General features: G+C 46.6%; 1 protein-coding gene across 2 annotated transcripts in view; it reads left to right on the forward strand.

Moving 5' to 3' along the window:
• Positions 1 to 19,858, forward strand: part of SLC10A7 (solute carrier family 10 member 7) — a 292,638-nt gene that overhangs the window by 267,199 nt on the left and 5,581 nt on the right. For both annotated transcript variants that reach the window (XM_020901268.2, XM_070474787.1), the window contains one exon: positions 19,519 to 19,664. In XM_020901268.2, the coding sequence (XP_020756927.1) occupies positions 19,519 to 19,664 (146 nt within the window). The remainder of the gene's footprint in view (positions 1 to 19,518; positions 19,665 to 19,858) is intronic.

Below are 19,858 nucleotides of genomic sequence, written 5' to 3' on the forward strand. Positions count from 1 at the left end.
GGGGCTGCTCTGGGGGCCTGATCCCCACGGGGTTTTGTGTTCAGCCCCTGTCTGGGGGCTGCTCTGGGGGCCTGGTCCCCACGGGGTTTTGTGTTCAGCCCCTGTCTGGGGGCTGCTCTGGGGGCCTGATCCCCATGGGGTTTTGTGTTCAGCCCCTGTGTGGGGGCTGCTCTGGGGGCCTGATCCCCACGGGGTTTTGTGTTCAGCCTCTGTCTGGGGGCTGCTCTGGGGGCCTGATCCCCACGGGGTTTTGTGTTCAGCCTCTGTCTGGGGGCTGCCCTGGGGGCCTGATCCCCACGGGGTTTTGTGTTCAGCCCTTGTCTGGGGGCTGCTCTGGGGGCCTGATCCCCACGGGGTTTTGTGTTCAGCCCCTGTCTGGGGGCTGCTCTGGGGGCCTGATCCCCATGGGGTTTTGTGTTCAGCCCCTGTCTGGGGGCTGCTCTGGGGGCCTGATCCCCACGGGGTTTTGTGTTCAGCCCCTGTCTGGGGGCTGCTCTGGGGGCCTGATCCCCATGGGGTTTTGTGTTCAGCCTCTGTCTGGGGGCTGCTCTGGGGGCCTGGTCCCCACGGGGTTTTGTGTTCAGCCTCTGTCTGGGGGCTGCTCTGGGGGCCTGATCCCCATGGGGTTTTGTGTTCAGCCCCTGTCTGGGGGCTGCTCTGGGGGCCTGATCCCCACGGGGTTCTGTGTTCAGCCCCTGTCTGGGGGCTGCTCTGGGGGCCTGGTCCCCACGGGGTTTTGTGTTCAGCCTCTGTCTGGGGGCTGCTCTGAGGGCCTGGTCCCCACGGGGTTTTGTGTTCAGCCTCTGTCTGGGGGCTGCTCTGGGGGCCTGGTCCCCACGGGATTTTGTGTCCAGCCTCTGTCTGGGGCTGCTCTGGGGGCCTGGTCCCCATGGGGTTTTGTGTTCAGCCTCTGTCTGGGGGCTGCTCTGGGGGCCTGGTCCCCACGGGGTTTTGTGTTCAGCCTCTGTCTGGGGGCCCTCAGGGCTTCCCAGGTGGCTCAGTGGTAAAGAATCTGCCACCCAATGCAGGAGCCACGGTAGATGCAGGGTTGATCCCTGGGTCGGGAAGATCCCCTGGAATAGGAAATGGCAACCCACTCCAATATTCTTGCCTGGGAAATCCCATGGACAGGGCAGTCTGGTGGGGTACAGTCCGAGGGGTCACAGGAGTCGGATGTGACTGAGCACACGCAGAGGCCCTGTGGTCCCCTGGGGCTGACCATTGGGGTTACTGAACCCTGCGTTGAGAGCCCTCTCATGCCAGAGGCTAGTGAGAACCCTGGAGAGGTCAGAGCTGAGACCTCAGGGAACACATTTACTGCTAATGTATGCTACGTTAAAAATATCTATATTTGGGGAGCTTACTTTCATTCAGAGCTGCTGGCAAGACTATGGGGGTGGAGAAATTTTTCACCTACCTTCCAAATTTCTTTAGCCACTATCTACTACCTGCTGGAAGAATCTGGAACTTAAACCACCTGCAGGATGTCCCCAAATCCCTTTCCACGCCCCAGCTCACATCACTCCTATACAGTCACCACCGCAAGGGAAGTGAGCTCCCAGGGGGACAAAAAGTTTGCACAGGTCATGGGACCCCAAGTGGCAGAACCAGATGTCAAGCCAGGTCGGACTCAGCCCCTGTGCCAAGCTGCAATGAGAGCTCCAGGAAGGTCCTGCGCTGTGAAGCTCAGCTCGAGGCTTACCCCTTGGACACTGGTGTGAGAAGTCTAGGCTGGATGATCTCTGGGACCCTTCTGGTCTTAACAGCCAGTAGTAATTCTGTCTGATTTTTGAAAGACTTAAGTGTAGCTTTAGAATCTTGAGTTATTGAGAGGAACACCATTAAGATCAGCATTTCCTGAAAGGTGGCCCTTAAAAATATAGCAAATTGCTCCCTTAAAAAAAAAAAAAAAGAAAAGAAAATGTAGATTACTGGGCCTTATTTGAGGGATTCAGAATTTTGAAGACGACGACCTCGGAGCCTGATTTTTCAACCATGTTCTAAAAAGTAGAGTGTTTGCACAAAAGTGTGGGAGACACCATATCATGTACATCCATAATCACGTCCCAGCTTCTAGAGAAGCTCACTCACCCGCTCAGGTTCGCAGGCCTCAGGGATGGAGCAGGAACAAGAGAGATCAGCGCTTACTTGGAGCTGCTTCGCTGCAGCCAAGCCCAACTCACTCTTGCTACCACAGCTCAACAGCAAGGAGACAGAAAACCTCACGTATTGCACAGCAGCCCCTCCACCTGGGTACTGAATCTCTATCCCTCTGGGCCTCTTCATGTCTGTTGTTCCTGGAAGAACCTTTTAATTCCACAATTTAACATTTCTTTCAAAAGAAAAGCCACCAAGTCACAGTTAGAAGGAGCTCTAAAGAGTTTCGTTTTAGACATTAATAATCAACTTGCATGCCTGAAGCCATATGCACCCTGTGCTTCTGAGAGGGAGACCTCCACAAGAATTCAGGGGCCCATCCCTTCTGAGGGGGCCTTTGCCACATCCAGGAGGACCGACCACAGCCCCCCTTCCAGGGCTCCCTGTTCATCTCTGCACCCGCCGTCAGCTGTGGAGGGGATTGTTTATTATTATTATTAATATTTAGAAAGGTTGCCTCTAGCGGAACTAAAATGTGCATCACAGAACAACAGTTGTTTGCTGCGTTTGAAGTGGAGCATCACACCCAGGAGAGCGCCTTCACTTGAAGTTTCTCTCTCCCCATCTCCACTTGCAAACAGAGATTGATGAATAACAATGATTGTTTCAGAATTGCCTCTCTCCCATTATTTATTTGGTCGTGTCTCTTCCCAGAAACCCCCTTAATTGAACCAGACACTATAAACCAGTTTTCATGGATTTGATGACAGCCAGCTCCTTGCTTCTTTACAGTAAATAATAAAGGACTCCAAGGCTACAGAAAGAAGTGACACCCATCACCTCCTTGTCCCCATCTGCAGCCCATGCAAAAAAACGCCAGCCAGAGAATAAAGTCAGCTGCCCATTGGTTAAAGCCATGGGAGGATGCTGTAGGTTTTTGACAGATTACCCTGGAGGCAGGAGGAGATGTAAAATTGTACATAAAAGATTCCTGGGCCCCAGGAAGCCAGTTCATTTGGAAAGTCACCTGTCCTGAAGCTAAGCACGTTCATGGTTTTGGAGCAGTGACGCTTCCCAGGTTTGATCTCTGTGCCAGTACTGGTACCCTGCTCTTCAGGCTAGCACTGAGTACTCTAGTGCTGCTAGAACAAGCGTTTTCAATAATAATAAAAACCAACTCCTCTGCAACTGACAGCCCGAGCGGGAATGTGCAGGAATAAATAACGCCAGTGAAAAGATGCTTTTAAAATATCATCTGCCCAGTGCAGGCATTCATTCACCAAGTGTTTATTTCATGCCTAGGTTGCACGAGGCACCATTCTGGGCCCTATTCTGTCCACAGAGGTGGATGAAATACGAAAACATACTCCCGCTTATCCATCTTCCTTTCTAGCAGAGCTGAACAAGCGAACACTCAGACATATGGTGCATCAGATGATGGGAAGTGTGTGGAGAAAAAGAAAAGGAGAATAAGAGTGCGAGATGGAGGCGGGGACATGTTAGGCTTAAAGGGGGCTTTGGGTCAAAGACTTGTAGGAAAACGGGAGCAAGCCCCATGATGTATAGAGGAAGGAGGCTCCAAGCAGAGGGAGCAGCGAGGGCAAGGACCTGAACCACAAGGGGCTCAGCAAGTGGGAGGAAGAGGATGAAGAGGCCAGAGTTCGGGGAGTGGAAAGTGTGAGGAAGAAGGGGAGGATGAAAGCTCACCAGGGCGGATGGTTGATATTTGTGAGACCTCATCGACCTGTCGTGAAGACTGCCTTCTACACAGAAGGCAGAGGGGGTCCTTGCCAGGTCTGAGGGACACGATGCAGCTCCCAGTTTGGCCGTTGTGTTACATAAGGGCTGGGATTGGGCTGGGGGGCAGGGTGTGGCAGGGAGAAAGCCAGTTAAGAGCCTTTAATCCAAACCAAGGCTCAGGGTGGTGTGATAACCAGCTCAGGTTGGGTACATGAGACAAGTGCTCGGGCCTGGTGCACTGGGAAGACCCAGAGGGATCGGGTGGAGAGGGAGGTGGGAGGGGGGACTGGGATGGGGAATACATGTAAATCCATGGCTAATTCATATCAATGTATAACAAAATCTACTGTAATGATGTAAAGTAATTAGCCTCCAACTAATAAAAATTAAAAAAAAAAAAAAAAATAAAGGCAATAGTGGAGGAGTGGTGAGAAGCATCTGGTGGTGTTTTGAATGCCAGACCACTGGGATCTGCTGACGAATTAAAGATGATTCTGAGGGAGTTGGCCTCAAGGGGACTAGAAGGGTGGAATTGCCATTTACTATACTGGATAAGACAGAGATTTTACCCGTGGAAGAGGGATGTGTGGCAGATCAAGAGTTCCATCTTGAATGTGCTAAGTTTGAGATGTCTTTTCAACATCCAAAAGAGAGCCAGCTTTGTGAGCCTAGAATTCTGGTCCAGGGTGGAGTGTTCAGCTTAAACTAAGCCATCAGGCTGAATGAGATCACTACAGAAAGCGTAGACACAGGAGAAAAGGGCTGTGAGCACTAGGCCCTGAGGCACTCCAGAGGTTAGGGAGGCTATGAAATTACTTGGAGAGTAAAATGATATGTAATTCAAAATCAACCAGACATATAGACGTCCAAACCAGCTAGCCTCTATCTTTCTCGCATTTCGTAAGATTGAGGTGACCATTAAATCGGAAAGTAGACATGAAGTCGTGTGACACCTACTGCATACCAGGCACTGTATCAGGCACATGAATTGCCTTATTATCTCATTGGATCTTCACAAAAGCCCTGCACAGTAGTTCTTATTGATCCCATTGCCCAAGGTAGAAAACCAAGCCTCAGAGAGGTCAAGCAACTCACTTCAGTTTACACAGTGAAGAAAATGGCAAAGCCAGCACACAGTGACCATCAGTCTATCTCCAGAAACCCCTAGAATCCTCTTGCTCTCCCCTATTACCAGGCCCGGTTTCTCGGCCTGACTCACATTGGAGTCACCTGTTGATTGCTCAGTCGTGTCCAACTTCAACTCCATGGACCCACAACTCCAGTAGCCTGCTAGGCTACTCTGTCTGTGGGATTCTCCAGGCAAGAACACTAGAGTGGGTTACCATTCCCTTCTCCATGAGATCTTCCTGACCCAGGAATCAAACCTGGGTCTCCTACTATGTAGGCAGATTCTTAACCATCTGAGCCACCAGGGAATCACCTGGGATCATTGCAAAACTGCCCGGACCCTCCCCAGACCTATTTCCTCCGAATCTCTCAGGATAGACCCAGGTATCACAGGTTTTAAAAGCTACCCAGGTGATTCTAACGAGCAGCTGGCACTGAAAACCGCTGCCTTTGACCACTTCCTGTATTTGTGCACATGTGTGCTCCACTGTGTTCCAGAAAGGATTACACATGTTCATTTGTTAATAAAACTGACCGTTTATGCTGGTCTGTGAAAACCACAATTCTCTGTGCTGTGATCAGATATCTAAGTTAAGCATTCAGAGTTAAAAACAACTGAGGGGATTAGAAAAACATTATTTCCAGAAATGATTTCCAGGGTTTCCTTCCTCTGCCTAAAAGTCTTGTGAATGACGTCTTGGATCCCCTATCATTGAAATAGATGAAGGGCAGAAGTAGGTTTAGGTTAGCGAAAAATTATCTAGCCAAGTTTAACTAAAGAAATGTGAGTCAGCAGGTAAATAACTCTGATTTCTCATCCCCAATCAGAGCTGCCTTGTTCTTTTGTGTCAGAAGACATCTCTTCTGAGGCTTATGTTTATCATAAACAAGGTACCATCAAAAAGGAAATGACCACCAAAGGGTGATTAATAGCCATGTTGACAAAACAAAAAGTATGTGTGCATTTGGGTCACTGTTTGCTCACATTTACCACTTAACTATGATTTGGATGCCTTCTGGAAGTTCCTCTATCCATTAAAAAGATTATCGATGCGAGATCTTAGGGAAAACTAAATTTAGGGTGTTGGAAGCTTTGGCAGAATGTGAAAGTGCCTGTTATATGCATCAACCTCTCATTGCTGCTGCTGCTGCTGCTAAGTCGCTTCAGTCGTGTCCGACTCTGTGCGACCCCATAGACGGCAGCCCACCAGACTCCCCCGTCCCTGGGATTCTCCAGGCAAGAACACAGGAGTGGGTTGCCATTTCCTTCTCCAATGCATGAAAGTGAAAAGTGAAAGTGAAGTCGCTCAGTTGTGTCCAACTCTTAGTGACCCCATGAACTACAGCCCACCAGGCTCCTCCACCCATGGGATTTTCCAGGCAAGAGTACTGGAGTGGGGTGCCATTTCCTTCTCCCAACCTCTCATTGGCTCACACTTAAAATGTTCCAAGTGTCTTTCTTCATTTATATAAAAACATATCTTAAAAAAAATCTGTAAAATTAGGCAAAGCTTCCCAGAGCTAATCAGATGGGGCCAGTTCTATGTTGGTGACCATGTTACATCTCTTCCGATGACCTTGTATTATTTTTGTCATGTGAAATTCTCGTTCTATTTTTGAGGTTTCACATCCTGTGATTGTGAACATTAGGCACATTTTTCTCTTTAGAAGACAAATGGCTCTTCCTTCACATCCCAGAAAGGGAAAAAAGTAAGCTCCCGCTACTTCCTTCCCACCTGTCTCCATAAATACGGTGACCCCTCCCGGAAGCCATTGCCGGCATCTGAATGAAGCCTCCATGGCTTCAGCTCTTTAATGCATTCTTTAATTCCCTGTCTGCTAATTACTTCTACAATGCTGTCAGACAGGTGAGGGTGTACCTAATCTTCCGAGGCTGAAACCTTCTATTGGTAGAGTTAAATGTTTCATTGTCAGCATCTGGTGAGCCGGCTCAGGCCATTCATTAAACATCTTTTCCAATCAGAACGTACCTGTTTCAAAACAGAAATAACACCAGCTGCTCATTTGGGTCTTCTCTTGCATCTTTATTTACATAAAACTTTCAGCAAAGGGGTAGGATTACAGCCCAGGTGATTGAAGGCTAAAATACAGTCTTTCATTTTTCCGATTGGGCTGGAAAATGGTCAGAAAATGGTCATCGACCAACTTTTATTCAAAGTGAGTAAAGGCTAGTTCTCTGAGGTCCTCTCTCAAAAGGAATCTCTCTCTTCTTTGCAGAACTTTCTTGTGTAAATATTCTTTTCCTTGGGTTTTTCACCCTCCATTATTCTCTGTTAATATCATCAAACATCTCTCTCTCTCTCTCTGGGTCCTGGATGCTCTTCCAGATCACCATTTTAGGCATGTAGGGTGGTGGAGGACACAGAACTGGGGGCCAGTCTGTCTGTGTTCACATCCCAGCTATCCCCTGTCGCTCGCTGTGCATAGCCTTGGGAAGATTTTTATTCATCTGCGGCCTCTGTTTTCTCATCTGAAAAGTGGAGATGATAACCGGAGCCTTACTCACATTATAGATATGAGGGAGTGAGTGAGTTGATGTTGGCACATGCAGAATAGCGCCTGCCTGACCCAGAGTAAGCCCTGTGTATTGGGGTGACCAAAATAGTTGTTTGGGTTTTTCCATACAATGTAATGGAAAAATCTGAACAAACTTTCCTGGCCAACCCAATAATGGTTTTTCTGCAGTCTGTACTCCACCTGCCAACATACAAATAAAGGCCAAAAAGTCTGTGAACTCCAGATACAGCTTCTGAAGTCCTGCCAGAGACGGGATGGCTAAAATTACTGAAAAGATTATTCCTCTCTCTTAGTAATGGCCTCAGACTTAAGTTTGTACCCTTGTATTTGTTCATTGTCCTGCTCTTCCAGGCCTAATGCTCCCTTTTGGATAAAGGGAGGTAATTTTTATGTATTATTATAGTACATATTTTATAGGGCTTCCCTGGTGGCTCAGGCAGTAAAGAATCCACCTTCAAGGCAGGAGATTGGGTTCGATCCCTGGGTCAGGAAGATCACCTGGGGAGGGGAATGGCAACCCACACAGTATTCTTCTTGCCTGGAGAAACCCATGGACAGAGGAGCCTGGTGGGCTACAGTCCATTGGGTCACAAAGAGTCAGACATGCCAGAGCAGCTAACACTTACATAGTATATGTTTTATACTATATAAAATGTTATATGTTTGAATTCTGATTTTGAAATGTGAAGGATAGATCTCTTGTATGCCATCTACAGGGAAGTAGGAAAATAAGTGAAATAAGTTCAAAAGACACAAAGAGCATTTTTCAATACATTTCCTCTCCTACTCCACAACTCAATACTCATTTCAAAGTTTGGGTTCCATGGTTAGTCCAGTTTCTCTCCCTCCTACCATATCAAACATATATTTCTCCTATGAAATACAACCTTCTCCTAGAGGAGTGTGTAAATGATTCTCTTTATAGTTCAGAAAAGCAACTAGGAAAATTTAACAAAAACATCGACTTACACTTCAGTTCAGTCGCTCAGTTGTGTCTGACTCTTTTGCAGACCCATGGACTGCAGCACGCCAGGCCTCCCTGTCCATCACCAACTCCCGGAGTTTATTCAGACTCATGTCCATTGAGTTGGTGATGCCATCCAGCCATCTCATCTTCTGTTGTCCCCTTCTCCTCCAGCCTTCAATCTTTCCCAACATCAGGGTCTTTTCAAATTTCGAATCAGGTGGCCAAAGTATTGGAGTTTCAGCTTCAACATCAGTCCTTCCAATGAACATATCAAATATATATTTCTCCTATGAAATACAACCTTCTTCTAGAGGAATGTGTAAATGATTCTCTTTATAGTTCAGTAAAGCAACTAGGAAAGTTTAACAAAACATCAACTTACTCTTAGCATAGCTAAATAACAGCTGACTACACTGAAAAGAAATGCAACTGTGAGCCTTCCTAACTGTCAAGGGGAGGGTGATAGGAGAGCCCTATAAAGACTGCAGACGAGATGTTTGGGTCCAATTGGTTGAAGCACATGGCCAAAACCCCCCATGTGGATTTCCACATGTCCCTTTCTATCTAGTACGCCATCAACAGAGATAACCATAGGATGCTTTTCAGGCCTCAGAGGTTGGATATTAAAATTCCACTTGTACTTACCTGTGAAACTGGTATAAGATTGTCCTGTTTTTCTGTCAAAGGTCTAGCCAAGGGGGTTGTTAGCCATCCCCTAGCTGCTGCTGATGTTGCCTTTGTGTTCAGTGATTTGGAAATGCCCTCATCTACATGGATTCCCTGAACCCATCCCTGGGACACTGAGAAAACTAGAGGGCTCTTATTTGCATATATTATTTAGTTGTACGTCATTTTAGATGTCTCCTTCTACATGAAGGACAAAAATCTTTTCTTCTATGGTTCAGAAAGCAACAACAGAAGTCCTGATGGTGATGGGACTTCCCTGGTGATCCAGTGATTAAGACTTCGCCTTTCAATGCAGGCTACGTGGGTTCCATCTCTGACCAGAGAGTTAAGATCCCACATGCCTCAGAGCCAAAACACCATGACATAAGCAATGTAAGCAACATTGTAACAAATTCAATAAAGACTTTAGCTAAGGTCCATATTAAAAAAAAAAGTCTTAAGGAAGTCCTGATGGTGAAGTCACACCAAATAACAGCAGTTTTCAGTTACAGATGGAATGATAGGAAAAGAACAGGGAAGCACAGAAAATGTAAATCATCAGCAAGGGAAGGGCAGCCCAGTGTTGAAATACCCTAAAGGGACTTGCCTGGTGGTCCAGTGGCTAAGATTCCATGCTCCCAATGTGGGGAGCCTGAGTTTGATCCCTGGTCAGGAACTAGATCCTGCATGCTGCAATGAAGATTGAAGATCCCAAGTGCCACAACCAAAACCCACTGTAACCAAATAAATAAAAATGAATAAATAGTAAAATAAAATACTTTGGAGAATTTGAGCAAAAGACTAGTCATTTAGATGGGTGTGAATGAGAGCAAGTCACATGATCCATGACATCCTGTCTGCCTTCCTAAGGGGATCTGCAGGAGGTGGACTTGCCAGCCTTTAGAATGTTCCAGAATGGGTTTCAGGGGACATCCTAGAAAAGCCAGAGTTAGGAGCATAATGTAATGCTGAGGGCTGTGCAGACTAAGCCCCGCCTGCTCCTACAGGCCACACCTCAGGACGACTCTTGACTAATCTGGTGAGCCCCTCTCTGATGGATTCAGGCCAAGCCATACCCACCAACCTGGAAGTGGGCTGCCGTTCTTTTTACTCACTCTAAGAGAGAGACAAAAATTAGAGTAACCCAGATGCTTACTGCATCCCTTTTGCCCATGGGCGTTTTTCCTGGATGGCAGTGCTGTCTCCTCACTGCCCTGTGCCTGACCCTGCGGTGGGGTCCTCCTCGGTGCCCTGTGCCTGACCCTGCGGTGCGGTGGTGATCGCTCTGGCCCGGCGCTCTCTGTCGTCTCTCCTGGGTCGGTGAGTGAGGACATGAGCTCCATGAAGGCAGGGGCTCTAGGTGGGGCCGGTGCAAGGCTTCTCTGCCCACGGGATTTTCTAGGCAAGAATTATTTACCTGGAACAGTGTCTGAAGACTCACTACTTACCAGACATTGTGTACTGTTTCACTTTCTGTTTATTAAGGGAAAGAGAAAGACTACAAAGTAGGCACATTTTACAGATGTGAAAACTGAAGTTCAGTCACTTGCCTGATGAGAGTAGCAAGTGGAGGCATGGGATTCCACCAGGGCTCTCTTGGGGCCTGTATCAGCCTTCCTAGCAGCTACGCTGTACCGCCTCCTGTAGGCTACTGGACATATCATAAACCTCCGTATGAAGCAACAGCTATGTTAACTGAAAATTAGCTTGCTTTAGGATAATCCTGAAAGTCTTTTCTAATCAAATTCTAAAACTGTTGTGTTTTGGAATCTTCATTTCATGTTCTATAAATGGCACATAATTGCCCCTTTGTTTAGTGGTTGGAATAAATCGGTGTCAATGAGTTTGACTTTCTGTGAGCATTTGTCTCTGAAGAGAAAATGTGTGTGTATATGTTGGAGAGGGGGACCCAGATTGGCATTTAGTGATGCTGGAAAAAGAGTGGCCTTCTTGGATTTCATTATGATGGGGAGACCATCTATCCCACTGACTGTTAAGGGCAAACATGGGCTTTTAAGCTGAGAGATTCACTAAGAAGGAAGGGGTAGAATTCAAATAACAATGTGTAGGACTTTTGGAGAGTAAAATTATGGATGTTTCTAACTAAGAACAAAGTGAACAAAAGTGGGAAATCTCCATGACAACTAGAGAGCGAAGCAACTGGATTCCAGATTTGCCTGCAGCTCTCTTCAAAACTCCTTGGAAAGTCTGAGAAAGCATTTAAATGGAAAACAAGTCAAGTGAATTCAGGCGAATGAATCTCTGAAAGACAGGAAATGATCCAGGTGATTGGAGTATACACTCTCTTAGGGAAGTGGGAAAGTAAGTGAAACAAGTTCAAAGGACACAAAGGACATTTTTCAATATATTTCCTCTCCTACTCCATAACTCAATGCTCATTTCAAAGTTTGGGTTCTGTGGTCAGTTCAGTTTCTCTCCTTCTTACCATATCGAATATATATTTCTCCTGTGAAATACAATTCCTCCTTCTCCTGGAGGAATGTGTAAATGATTCTCTTTATAGTTCAGTAAAGCAACTAGTATTTGTTCTTGTTCAGGCTTTTTCGATGGGAAACATTGCTTCGTCCTCTGTTCTTAAATAATCAATCATTCATGTATTGAGTGGGGGCTCAGCAGTAAAGAATCTGCCTGCAATACAGGAGAGGTAGGAGAAGCTGGTTCAATCCCTGGGTCGGGAAAATCCCCTGGATAAGGAAATGGCACCACACTCCAGTATTCTTGCCTAGAAAATCCCATGGACAGAGGAGCCTTGCAGTATACTGTCCATAGGGTTACAAAGAGTTGGACACGACTGAACACACACACACGCACCTGTGCTTAAAGACTGCAGGAGCTTAAAGGACTTTGCATGTGTTCAGAGGGAAACAAAACCTGTACACAAGAAAATCACAGCATCATAAGCAAATGCTAAATTTATGGGATGCAATTATTGGAAGAAAGGGGACCCTTTCCAGGGCCCAAGAGTGGGCTCTTGTCTAACACTCAGAAATGAGTTGTCCAATGAAATGCACATGCTGACAAAGCAAAGACTTTATTGGGTAGGGGCACCCAGGCAGAGAGCAGGAGGGTAAGGGAACCCAGGAGAACTGCTCTGCCACATGGCTCAGAGGCTTGGGTTTTATGGTGATGGGATTAGTTTCCGGGTTGTCTGTAGCCAATCATTCTGACTCAGGGTCCTTCCTGGTGGTGCCAGTATCGCTTAGCCAAGATGGATTGCAGTGAGGAGGATTCTGGAAGATTGTTAGGACATATGGACTGAAGTCTTCTCTCTCCTTTTGACCTGTCCTGAATTCTTCCGGTCAGTGGTAGCTTGTTAGTTCCGAGTTCCTCACCAGGAACTCCTGTTGTAAAATAACTCATGTCCGTGGTCACCATCCTGCCTGGCCAGGACGGTGGCGTCGGTCAGCAGGGTCCCCTAACACAACTAGAAAGAGAGGCTTCATTCTTCAAAAGAAGAAATCAGTAGGAAGCCCACCTTCACGGTGGAGAAAAATGTAAAGATGAGCCTGGAAGAACCCATAGAATTTAGTCACCCAGAGAGAAGGGACAAGATCCAGGCAGGGGCTCAGTGTTCACAAAGACACGTGCTAGGCCTGAGCCAGTGACAGCAATTGGCAACTGGGAGTTAAGGCAGAAAACAAACATGCAGACACGGCGGGAAGGAGGGTGGGACGAGACAGAGAGCAGCGTTGACATATATGCACTACCGTGTGTGAAGTAGGTAACTAGTGAGAGCTGCGGAAAAGCAGAGGGAGCCAGCCCGTGCCCAGCGATGGCCTCGAGGGGCGGGATGGGGGAGGAGGAGGTCCGTGAGGGAGGGGACGTATGTATACACAGAGCTGATTTACTTTGTCGTACAGCAGAACCCAACACAATGTTGTAAAGCAATGACACGCCGATAAAAATAAGGTTAAAACTAGAAAATAAACCGTCGTCTAATTCTGCCTCTACCACCTAACCAATGCATGATGTTAAGCAGGTCATTCTGACCCTCAGTTGCCTTGTGTTTCATCAGGGAAATCGCCACTTGCTTCTTAGGGCTGTTGTAAGGATTAAATGAGATAATGCAAGCAGAGCCCTTACGAAATGGCAGTGGTCATAATCCTTCTCTACTGACGTTGAAGGGATAGAGGATTTGATGAATGGGCACTGGAAAGTCATTGCAATTCTCGAGCAGGGTCTTGGCTTTAATTAATGTGGGTCTTAGGAAGATTAATCTGGCTGTGGTTTGTAGGATTGATGAAGGGAAGAGTCTGAAGACGGGGGTTATGTCAGGAGGCTGAGAGTCATCTGGCTTGATTTTATGAGGAACTGAATTAGGAAGGCGGCCGTGAAAACTGAGGAGGAAGGACAGCGCTAGATGGAGAAAAGACCGTCCAGAACTTGGTGACTTGATCTACAAGTCAGAAGACAGATGGAGTTAGTCAGAGATGGGCCGCAAACTCTGAGCTGTAGAGACCAGCAAGCATGCGCCAGCCCTGCACTCAGAAGGGAGGCCAAGGCGATCGGGGCAAGAGCTACAGAAAGCAGGTCCCAAGAAGGCAGGGGTCTGGTCTATGTCATTTCTCCTTATGTCCTCAGCATTTGAAACAGTAACTCACATATGCAGAAGCCCAGAAAGTATTTTTTGAATGAATGATGGATGGATGGAATGAAAGAATGAGTAGATGGTGAGAGCATCATCATTTACGAGTAAACTCTGAACAATTATGTAAAGTAGATGGTTTTTGTTTATTTTTTATTTATTTGGCCATGGCAGTTTTTAGTTATGGCATGCAAACTCTTAGTTGTAACATATGGAATCTAGCTCCCCCACCAGGGATAGAACCCAGGTCCCCTGCATTGGAGCAAGGGATCTTAGCCACTGGGCCACCAGCTAAGTCCCAGTAAATGATTTTTATATTTTGAGTAATAGAGCAGCCTTCTATATAAAGGTCCATATTTAATCTAGGGGTGGGGGGAAAGTATTTCTCAGGAAAAATTTAAAAACCATCCATCCAATAGAAAGAGGTAACTGTTAAAACTTAGAACACTGATACAAAGGGAATTTTCTAATTCAGAGAACATAAAATAAACATGTTCAAAATAGGGGAAAGAAAACCCCACTTGTTCTGGTATGTATTGTTTTATCCTTCCCATCCTGGGTATAGGATAAAAGAAAGCCTTTACTTGCTTGTTAGAAGAAGAAAGCTCACACTTGAAGTTCTTACTTGGCAGATGTCAGTTGAAAGCTCTGCTTATGGAATATGCCGCAGTGTCAAAGTCTGTTGGATAATTTTAGACGAATGTGTCATGTGTGACATGGAAATATGGCATGCTGTACATTAGTGATTTCCCAAGTGTTTGGAGCAGGTAGTAATGTGCTGAGAAAGTGCTCTTTATCTCTCCACACAGTGTGCTTGTACAGCAGTGGGGAAATGCTTTTGGTGGAAATTACTTTAGTCAGAAAAAGAATCCATTTACAATATGCGCCTTCTAACATCTTTCAGACAATGCATTGTATTAAAGAGGCATTTTTTGATTAATGTTTTATAAACATTTTTCAGCATGACAGCTTAAAGTCCCTGTAAAATTGTAAATGCGCGCGTGGTGTTCACTTCCATAAAGTCAAACGCCATCTCATATAGTCTAGTCGGATCCTGTCAACCACAGTGACACAGAATCAGTACCTGGGAGCATTAAAATTAATTTGCTTCATTTATATTACTGCAGTGATCGCAAGATGAAAAGAGTCCTATATTTAAATTTTACTTGAAAAAGAAAACTCTTTCGAGTAAGTTTGTTTGGTTTTTTTGAAATCATTGCCCTTTTTTTCTCCCTAGTTAATGAATGGAGTGAAAATGGAGTGATAGTCTACACAGTAACTTTATGATGGGGTCTGGATTAGCACAATTCCAATCCTTCAGTACTCTTCTTCCGAGCACTAAGACGCTCAGAGATGAAGGCCAAACAGTCGCTGACCCTAAGAAGCTCACAGCTTAGTCAGGGTCACACACACACACACACACACACACACAGAGCAAGCAGTAATAATAAATGCAGCAGATGCTAGGCTGGAATGCGCCGCAGTTGGTAAGCCTAGAGCAGAAAGGAGGCTTGAGACAACAAGGATGACTTCCCTGAGGAGGCAAGTTTGGGAACTGAGGGCTTACAGACTGGGCAGGTCAAGAAGTGGGTGACAAGAATGCTGGGCAAAAAAGAGCTCCTTGGCAAAGACCGAGAGGCAAGACCTCTCGAGCCCAGGGGGCACAAGGCGGGAAGGAGAGGGTCCTGCGCCCTCGGTGGCTGGCGCACAGGGGGCGTCGAGGGGGTGGTGAGCCCTAGAGGGGCTTGTACTCAGTCTGGTTCCTTGACTAGCAAATACCCTGCACAAGACAAGCCTGCAGGTGGAGAGAACGGTTTGGGGAGAGAGTGGCGGGCACAGGTGGGGCCCACCGTGCCCTGAAGGAAGGTCACGGGGAGGAGGCGTGGATGGTCACCCGGGCCTGCTGAGTCTCCTTACTGAGGCTGTGTCACATGCTGCGGTTAACCTGTTCAGCGGGTGCTCGTTGAATGAATGAATGAGTGATGGGGTGAACTGTTGAAAGGGTGGGTGAAGAGGATGAAAGGGCAGTGCATCACATGGGCTTCTGGAAAGCGAGATCTAGCCCACGTTCTCTGATTTGACTTGAAGCTCAAGTTTTGCCAAATTCATGGCCAGGTGACAGAAATCGCAGTGTGGGAAGCGCAGTGGCAGGTGCGGGCTATCTCCCTACTGCATCTCCTGTGTTCCTCCTGACACTGCTGGACACCCAGCCAGGAGGCCCTAGAACAGAGATCATAAACTCGCTGCTTCCAAGCGATCGAGGCCACTGCCTGGACCACTCGGGCATGGAGTTAATTCTCCTCCCCTCACTCACTTCTCCCAGCTTCTCTTTCCACTCTGACTCTTGAGAAAACGAAAAGGCAGTGAGCAGAAGCTACTGATTTGGGGCCAGAAAGGCAGACAGGGAGAAACTGAAGGAAGCACGGGAAAGAAAGACTGAGACACAGAGACTGCGGAGACGCTAACAATTGAAAAGGAAAGTGAATCGTCGGATGGTTGAGGAGTAAGGGAACATTTCAGGCCGAGGGCACAGAAAGGCTCCCAAAACAAACAGCTTTGCTCTGGAGTCTCGGTCCCCCTGCACAGGGACCAGCCTGTCGCAAATCCACCCTGAGAGGGTGACAAGACATACCAAAGGGACCTGACCCTCATCTTCGGAAGCCAGGTTTTCCTCTCTGATTTTATTTTCAATCATATTTTTAACAGTCACCAGGAAGTGATGATAGGAAATCTGATTGACAATTAACAACAATGAGAGAGACTTCACTGGTGGCCCAGTGGCTAAGACTCCATGCTTCCAATGCAGGGGGCCTAAGTTTGATCCCTGGTTAGGGAACCAGATCCCACATGCCTCATCTAAAGATCCTGCAAGCTGCACTGAAGATTGTAGATCCCATGTGTCGCAAGTGAGACCTGGCACAGCCAAATAAACAAACAGTTAACCAGAAGGTATTGCAGGCTCACAAAGTGGTGAAGGGAAATCCCTGCTTCATTCAACAAATGGCTACAGCAGCTGCCAGTCATGGTAGAACCCTCTCTTGAGGTGCATGGCTGGGGTATGAGGCTGAGTGATAGAAGGTCTGTGTCTCCGGGGTGAGTTGGGCAAATGCACCAGCCCATCAATCCAGGGACTATTAAACAGATAGAAAACTGGAAAGTGGAGAGGGGACAATGAATAGCCAGAGCTGGGGGAATAAAGGAAGAAGTTGGAGATCTCAGAACCTATCAGTAGAAGTCTGGAGAGGAAATGAAGATCAGACTTCCTAGGAGGGGCATGAGGGGCTATCCACTAGGGCTAACCCCCAGACACCTGCCCCGTCTCCAGACTTCGTGTAGTGCCCTCTCTGGGCAGAACTATCCAGGGAGCCATGAACTGATGAGGAGGAGTGATGTTTGCAGAGTCCCAACCCCGTCAGCAAATATGTACAGAGGAGTATACTGGAAGATGAAATGAAAGAGCTGAAGAACCAGCCCCAGGCCCAAAGAGAACCTCACATGCATTGGTATTAGGGACCACAGGAGGTAGAAGGTCAGTTGTACGCTGGAAGCTCCTAGAAGCCAGCTTCCATCTGGGGTTCCCTTGCAGCTATGAGGGTAGACCTCACAGTTGCTGAGCTGCTGGCTGATGTGAAATCACAGGTGCACCCCTGTGAGAAGCAGGGGAGTCCAAGGTCTGCCGCCCCGGGAGCACTGCTGGGAGGAACCCGGGGCGAGAGAGTCCCAAAAAGACTCTGGGTCGGAGAGCTCTTTGCATCCCAGGTCCTCTTCTGCTTCATGGAGCCACCATTCCCAGGATGTCTTAAAGACCTCAGAGGCCTTGACCCCAGCCTGACACAGAACCAGAAACCCAGGGGACCTGAATTGCAGCAAAGCCCCCACCTCTTGGGAAAGTTATCCAACCTCTAGGCATTTCATTCATACGGGAGAGCCCTTGACAGCACCTGGCATCTAGTTAAGCGTTCACCGCACACAGAAACATGATTGTCATCATTACTGTTATCTTTTCATCGCACTACAGTGAGCTGCCAAGGTCGTTTCCATTAAGACACCTTGTGTGTCTTGCTTATTGGAGAGGTAGCTCTGTGACTGTAGCTGTGAACTTGCTTTGGCTTACTGAAGAACAACACAGAGCCCGCCCGAGCACAGCCAAGAAAGTGGAACTCGGGTGATTCAGCCCAGCAGCCACAGGCCTTGAATTTTGAGCCAGAAATCCCTGCTCTGATCACTTTTAGAAACAAATACTTCCATATTTACATCATTTTCTCCCTTTATGCCCCCGTTACTCCACCCCACCCTCCAACTCATTCACATCATCCTTTTGGGCCAAATAACCTTTCCTGAGAATTTCCCTGGTGGTCCATTGGTTAAGAATCCACCTTCTAATGCCAGGGACACAAGTTCGACCCCTGGCCAGGGAACTAAGATCCTACATGCCTCAGCACCACAATGAAGATCCAGAGCAACCAAAAAAAAAAGTAATAGCCTTTTCCAAAAATAGGAAGAATATATGTTTGGGTCTTCTTCATTTCTCATTGTAATAACTTTCTGGAACCATAATATTGGATGCTGCTAATTCAGATCCAATAAATGGATTAAGCATATCACATTCAAAAACAAAGCTCCTTTGTTCTTTGTATCAGTGAGAAGACAGAAACTGTGCAAGACTAAACATTTGGAGCTTCGAGAGAGACATTGTTTGGGAAGAGTTAAGTGTTTGCAGTTTATGGCAATGATATGTGGGGCTATGAAAAAGAAAGCAGCCATGAAATACATTTTTGCATAAAGGTTTAAAATTTATTAGAAGGTAAAAATAATTGAAGCAGAGCTTTCCTCACCGGGTTATAATAAAATGTTATTTATGGGCCATCATTGCATGTGTTTAGGAGCTTGGTTCCTTTTCAGTGGCTGTTCTCAAAGAAACAAAAAGAAAGCTAAGCTCTTAAAGCTGTTCAGATGACAAAACTGATGTGCATACACAGTCGTCTGATGACTGGGCCACATTAAAGCAATTGGTGGTAACAGTCAAATCACCGGAGTCTGAATTCTGTTATAGAAGCTTAATAGGTACACGTGCTAGGTGGGTACTTACAAATCTTCATGCTTTGCCATGGGCACAACAGAGCAGCAGACTCAGTAGCAGGATCCACTTACCTAAGTTCTGGTAAGACCTTCACTGTGGGGTTTAATCACTCAGCGCAGATCTTAGAATTTTCATCTGCCATACACAATACTGCTTAAAGCGCTTTGAGCTTCTTGGCCGAAAGAGTGGGCAAAGCCTTTATGACTGTCTTTTGGGCTGAAGTACCCTCCTATTTATCTTATCAAATCCTTTCAGCCCCAAAGTGAACTTAGGTGCTTTGAAATGGTGTCTAGCAGGCCTCCCTAAAGACCAGTGGAGTGTTTTACTACTAAGCAAATGATCCATTTTTAACCTCTACTGGTATACCTCAGTCTTCTCGAAGCAACTCTCTTCCACACTGTCTTCTCTCCTCTCCTTGTTAGACAGGCAGTGAGAGTTCCCAGTGCCCTTGAACTGACCCCCTTTTCAGTTTTAATCTGTTCTAGAGCTTAGAGCTTTACGTAGTGAAAGGAAGATGGAAAGATTCGGTGATTCATTTGAGACAGTCCCTGTTTGGTTCTGTGAATATCCACAGGGGAAAGATGGTGCATGCCAAGGTCAAGTTTTAATGGCCCGTGTCTTTAGTTTGATGACTAAATTTGATGAATTTAGTTTGATGAATTTGCCTTTAGGTTTTGTGTCTTCTTTGTTCGTCAGGAATCCCAATGCTGAAGATCGTGTTTGCAGGCCATGAGTACCTCTCTCTAATATCCGTCCCCTTGCTCATCTACCATCCAGTGCAGATCCTCCTGGGGAGTGTGTTGGTGCCAACAATAAAGTCTTGGATGGTGTCAAGGCAGAAGGTGAGACTCTAGAAGGATCTTATTTGGATCCAAGTCACATTGAAATGCTATTTCTGAATCTTAGCCACTCATGCATGTTAGCTTTTGCACATATAACCTTGTTCTCAAGTACACATTTTCTTAACTAAATTCAATAATAATGATGCATTAATCTGTTTCAACTTGAACAAGAGAGTTGAGGACCAATTGTTCTA

Source organism: Odocoileus virginianus, chromosome 12 (assembly GCF_023699985.2).
Source record: "Odocoileus virginianus isolate 20LAN1187 ecotype Illinois chromosome 12, Ovbor_1.2, whole genome shotgun sequence".
Classification (NCBI taxonomy): Eukaryota; Metazoa; Chordata; class Mammalia; order Artiodactyla; family Cervidae; genus Odocoileus; species Odocoileus virginianus.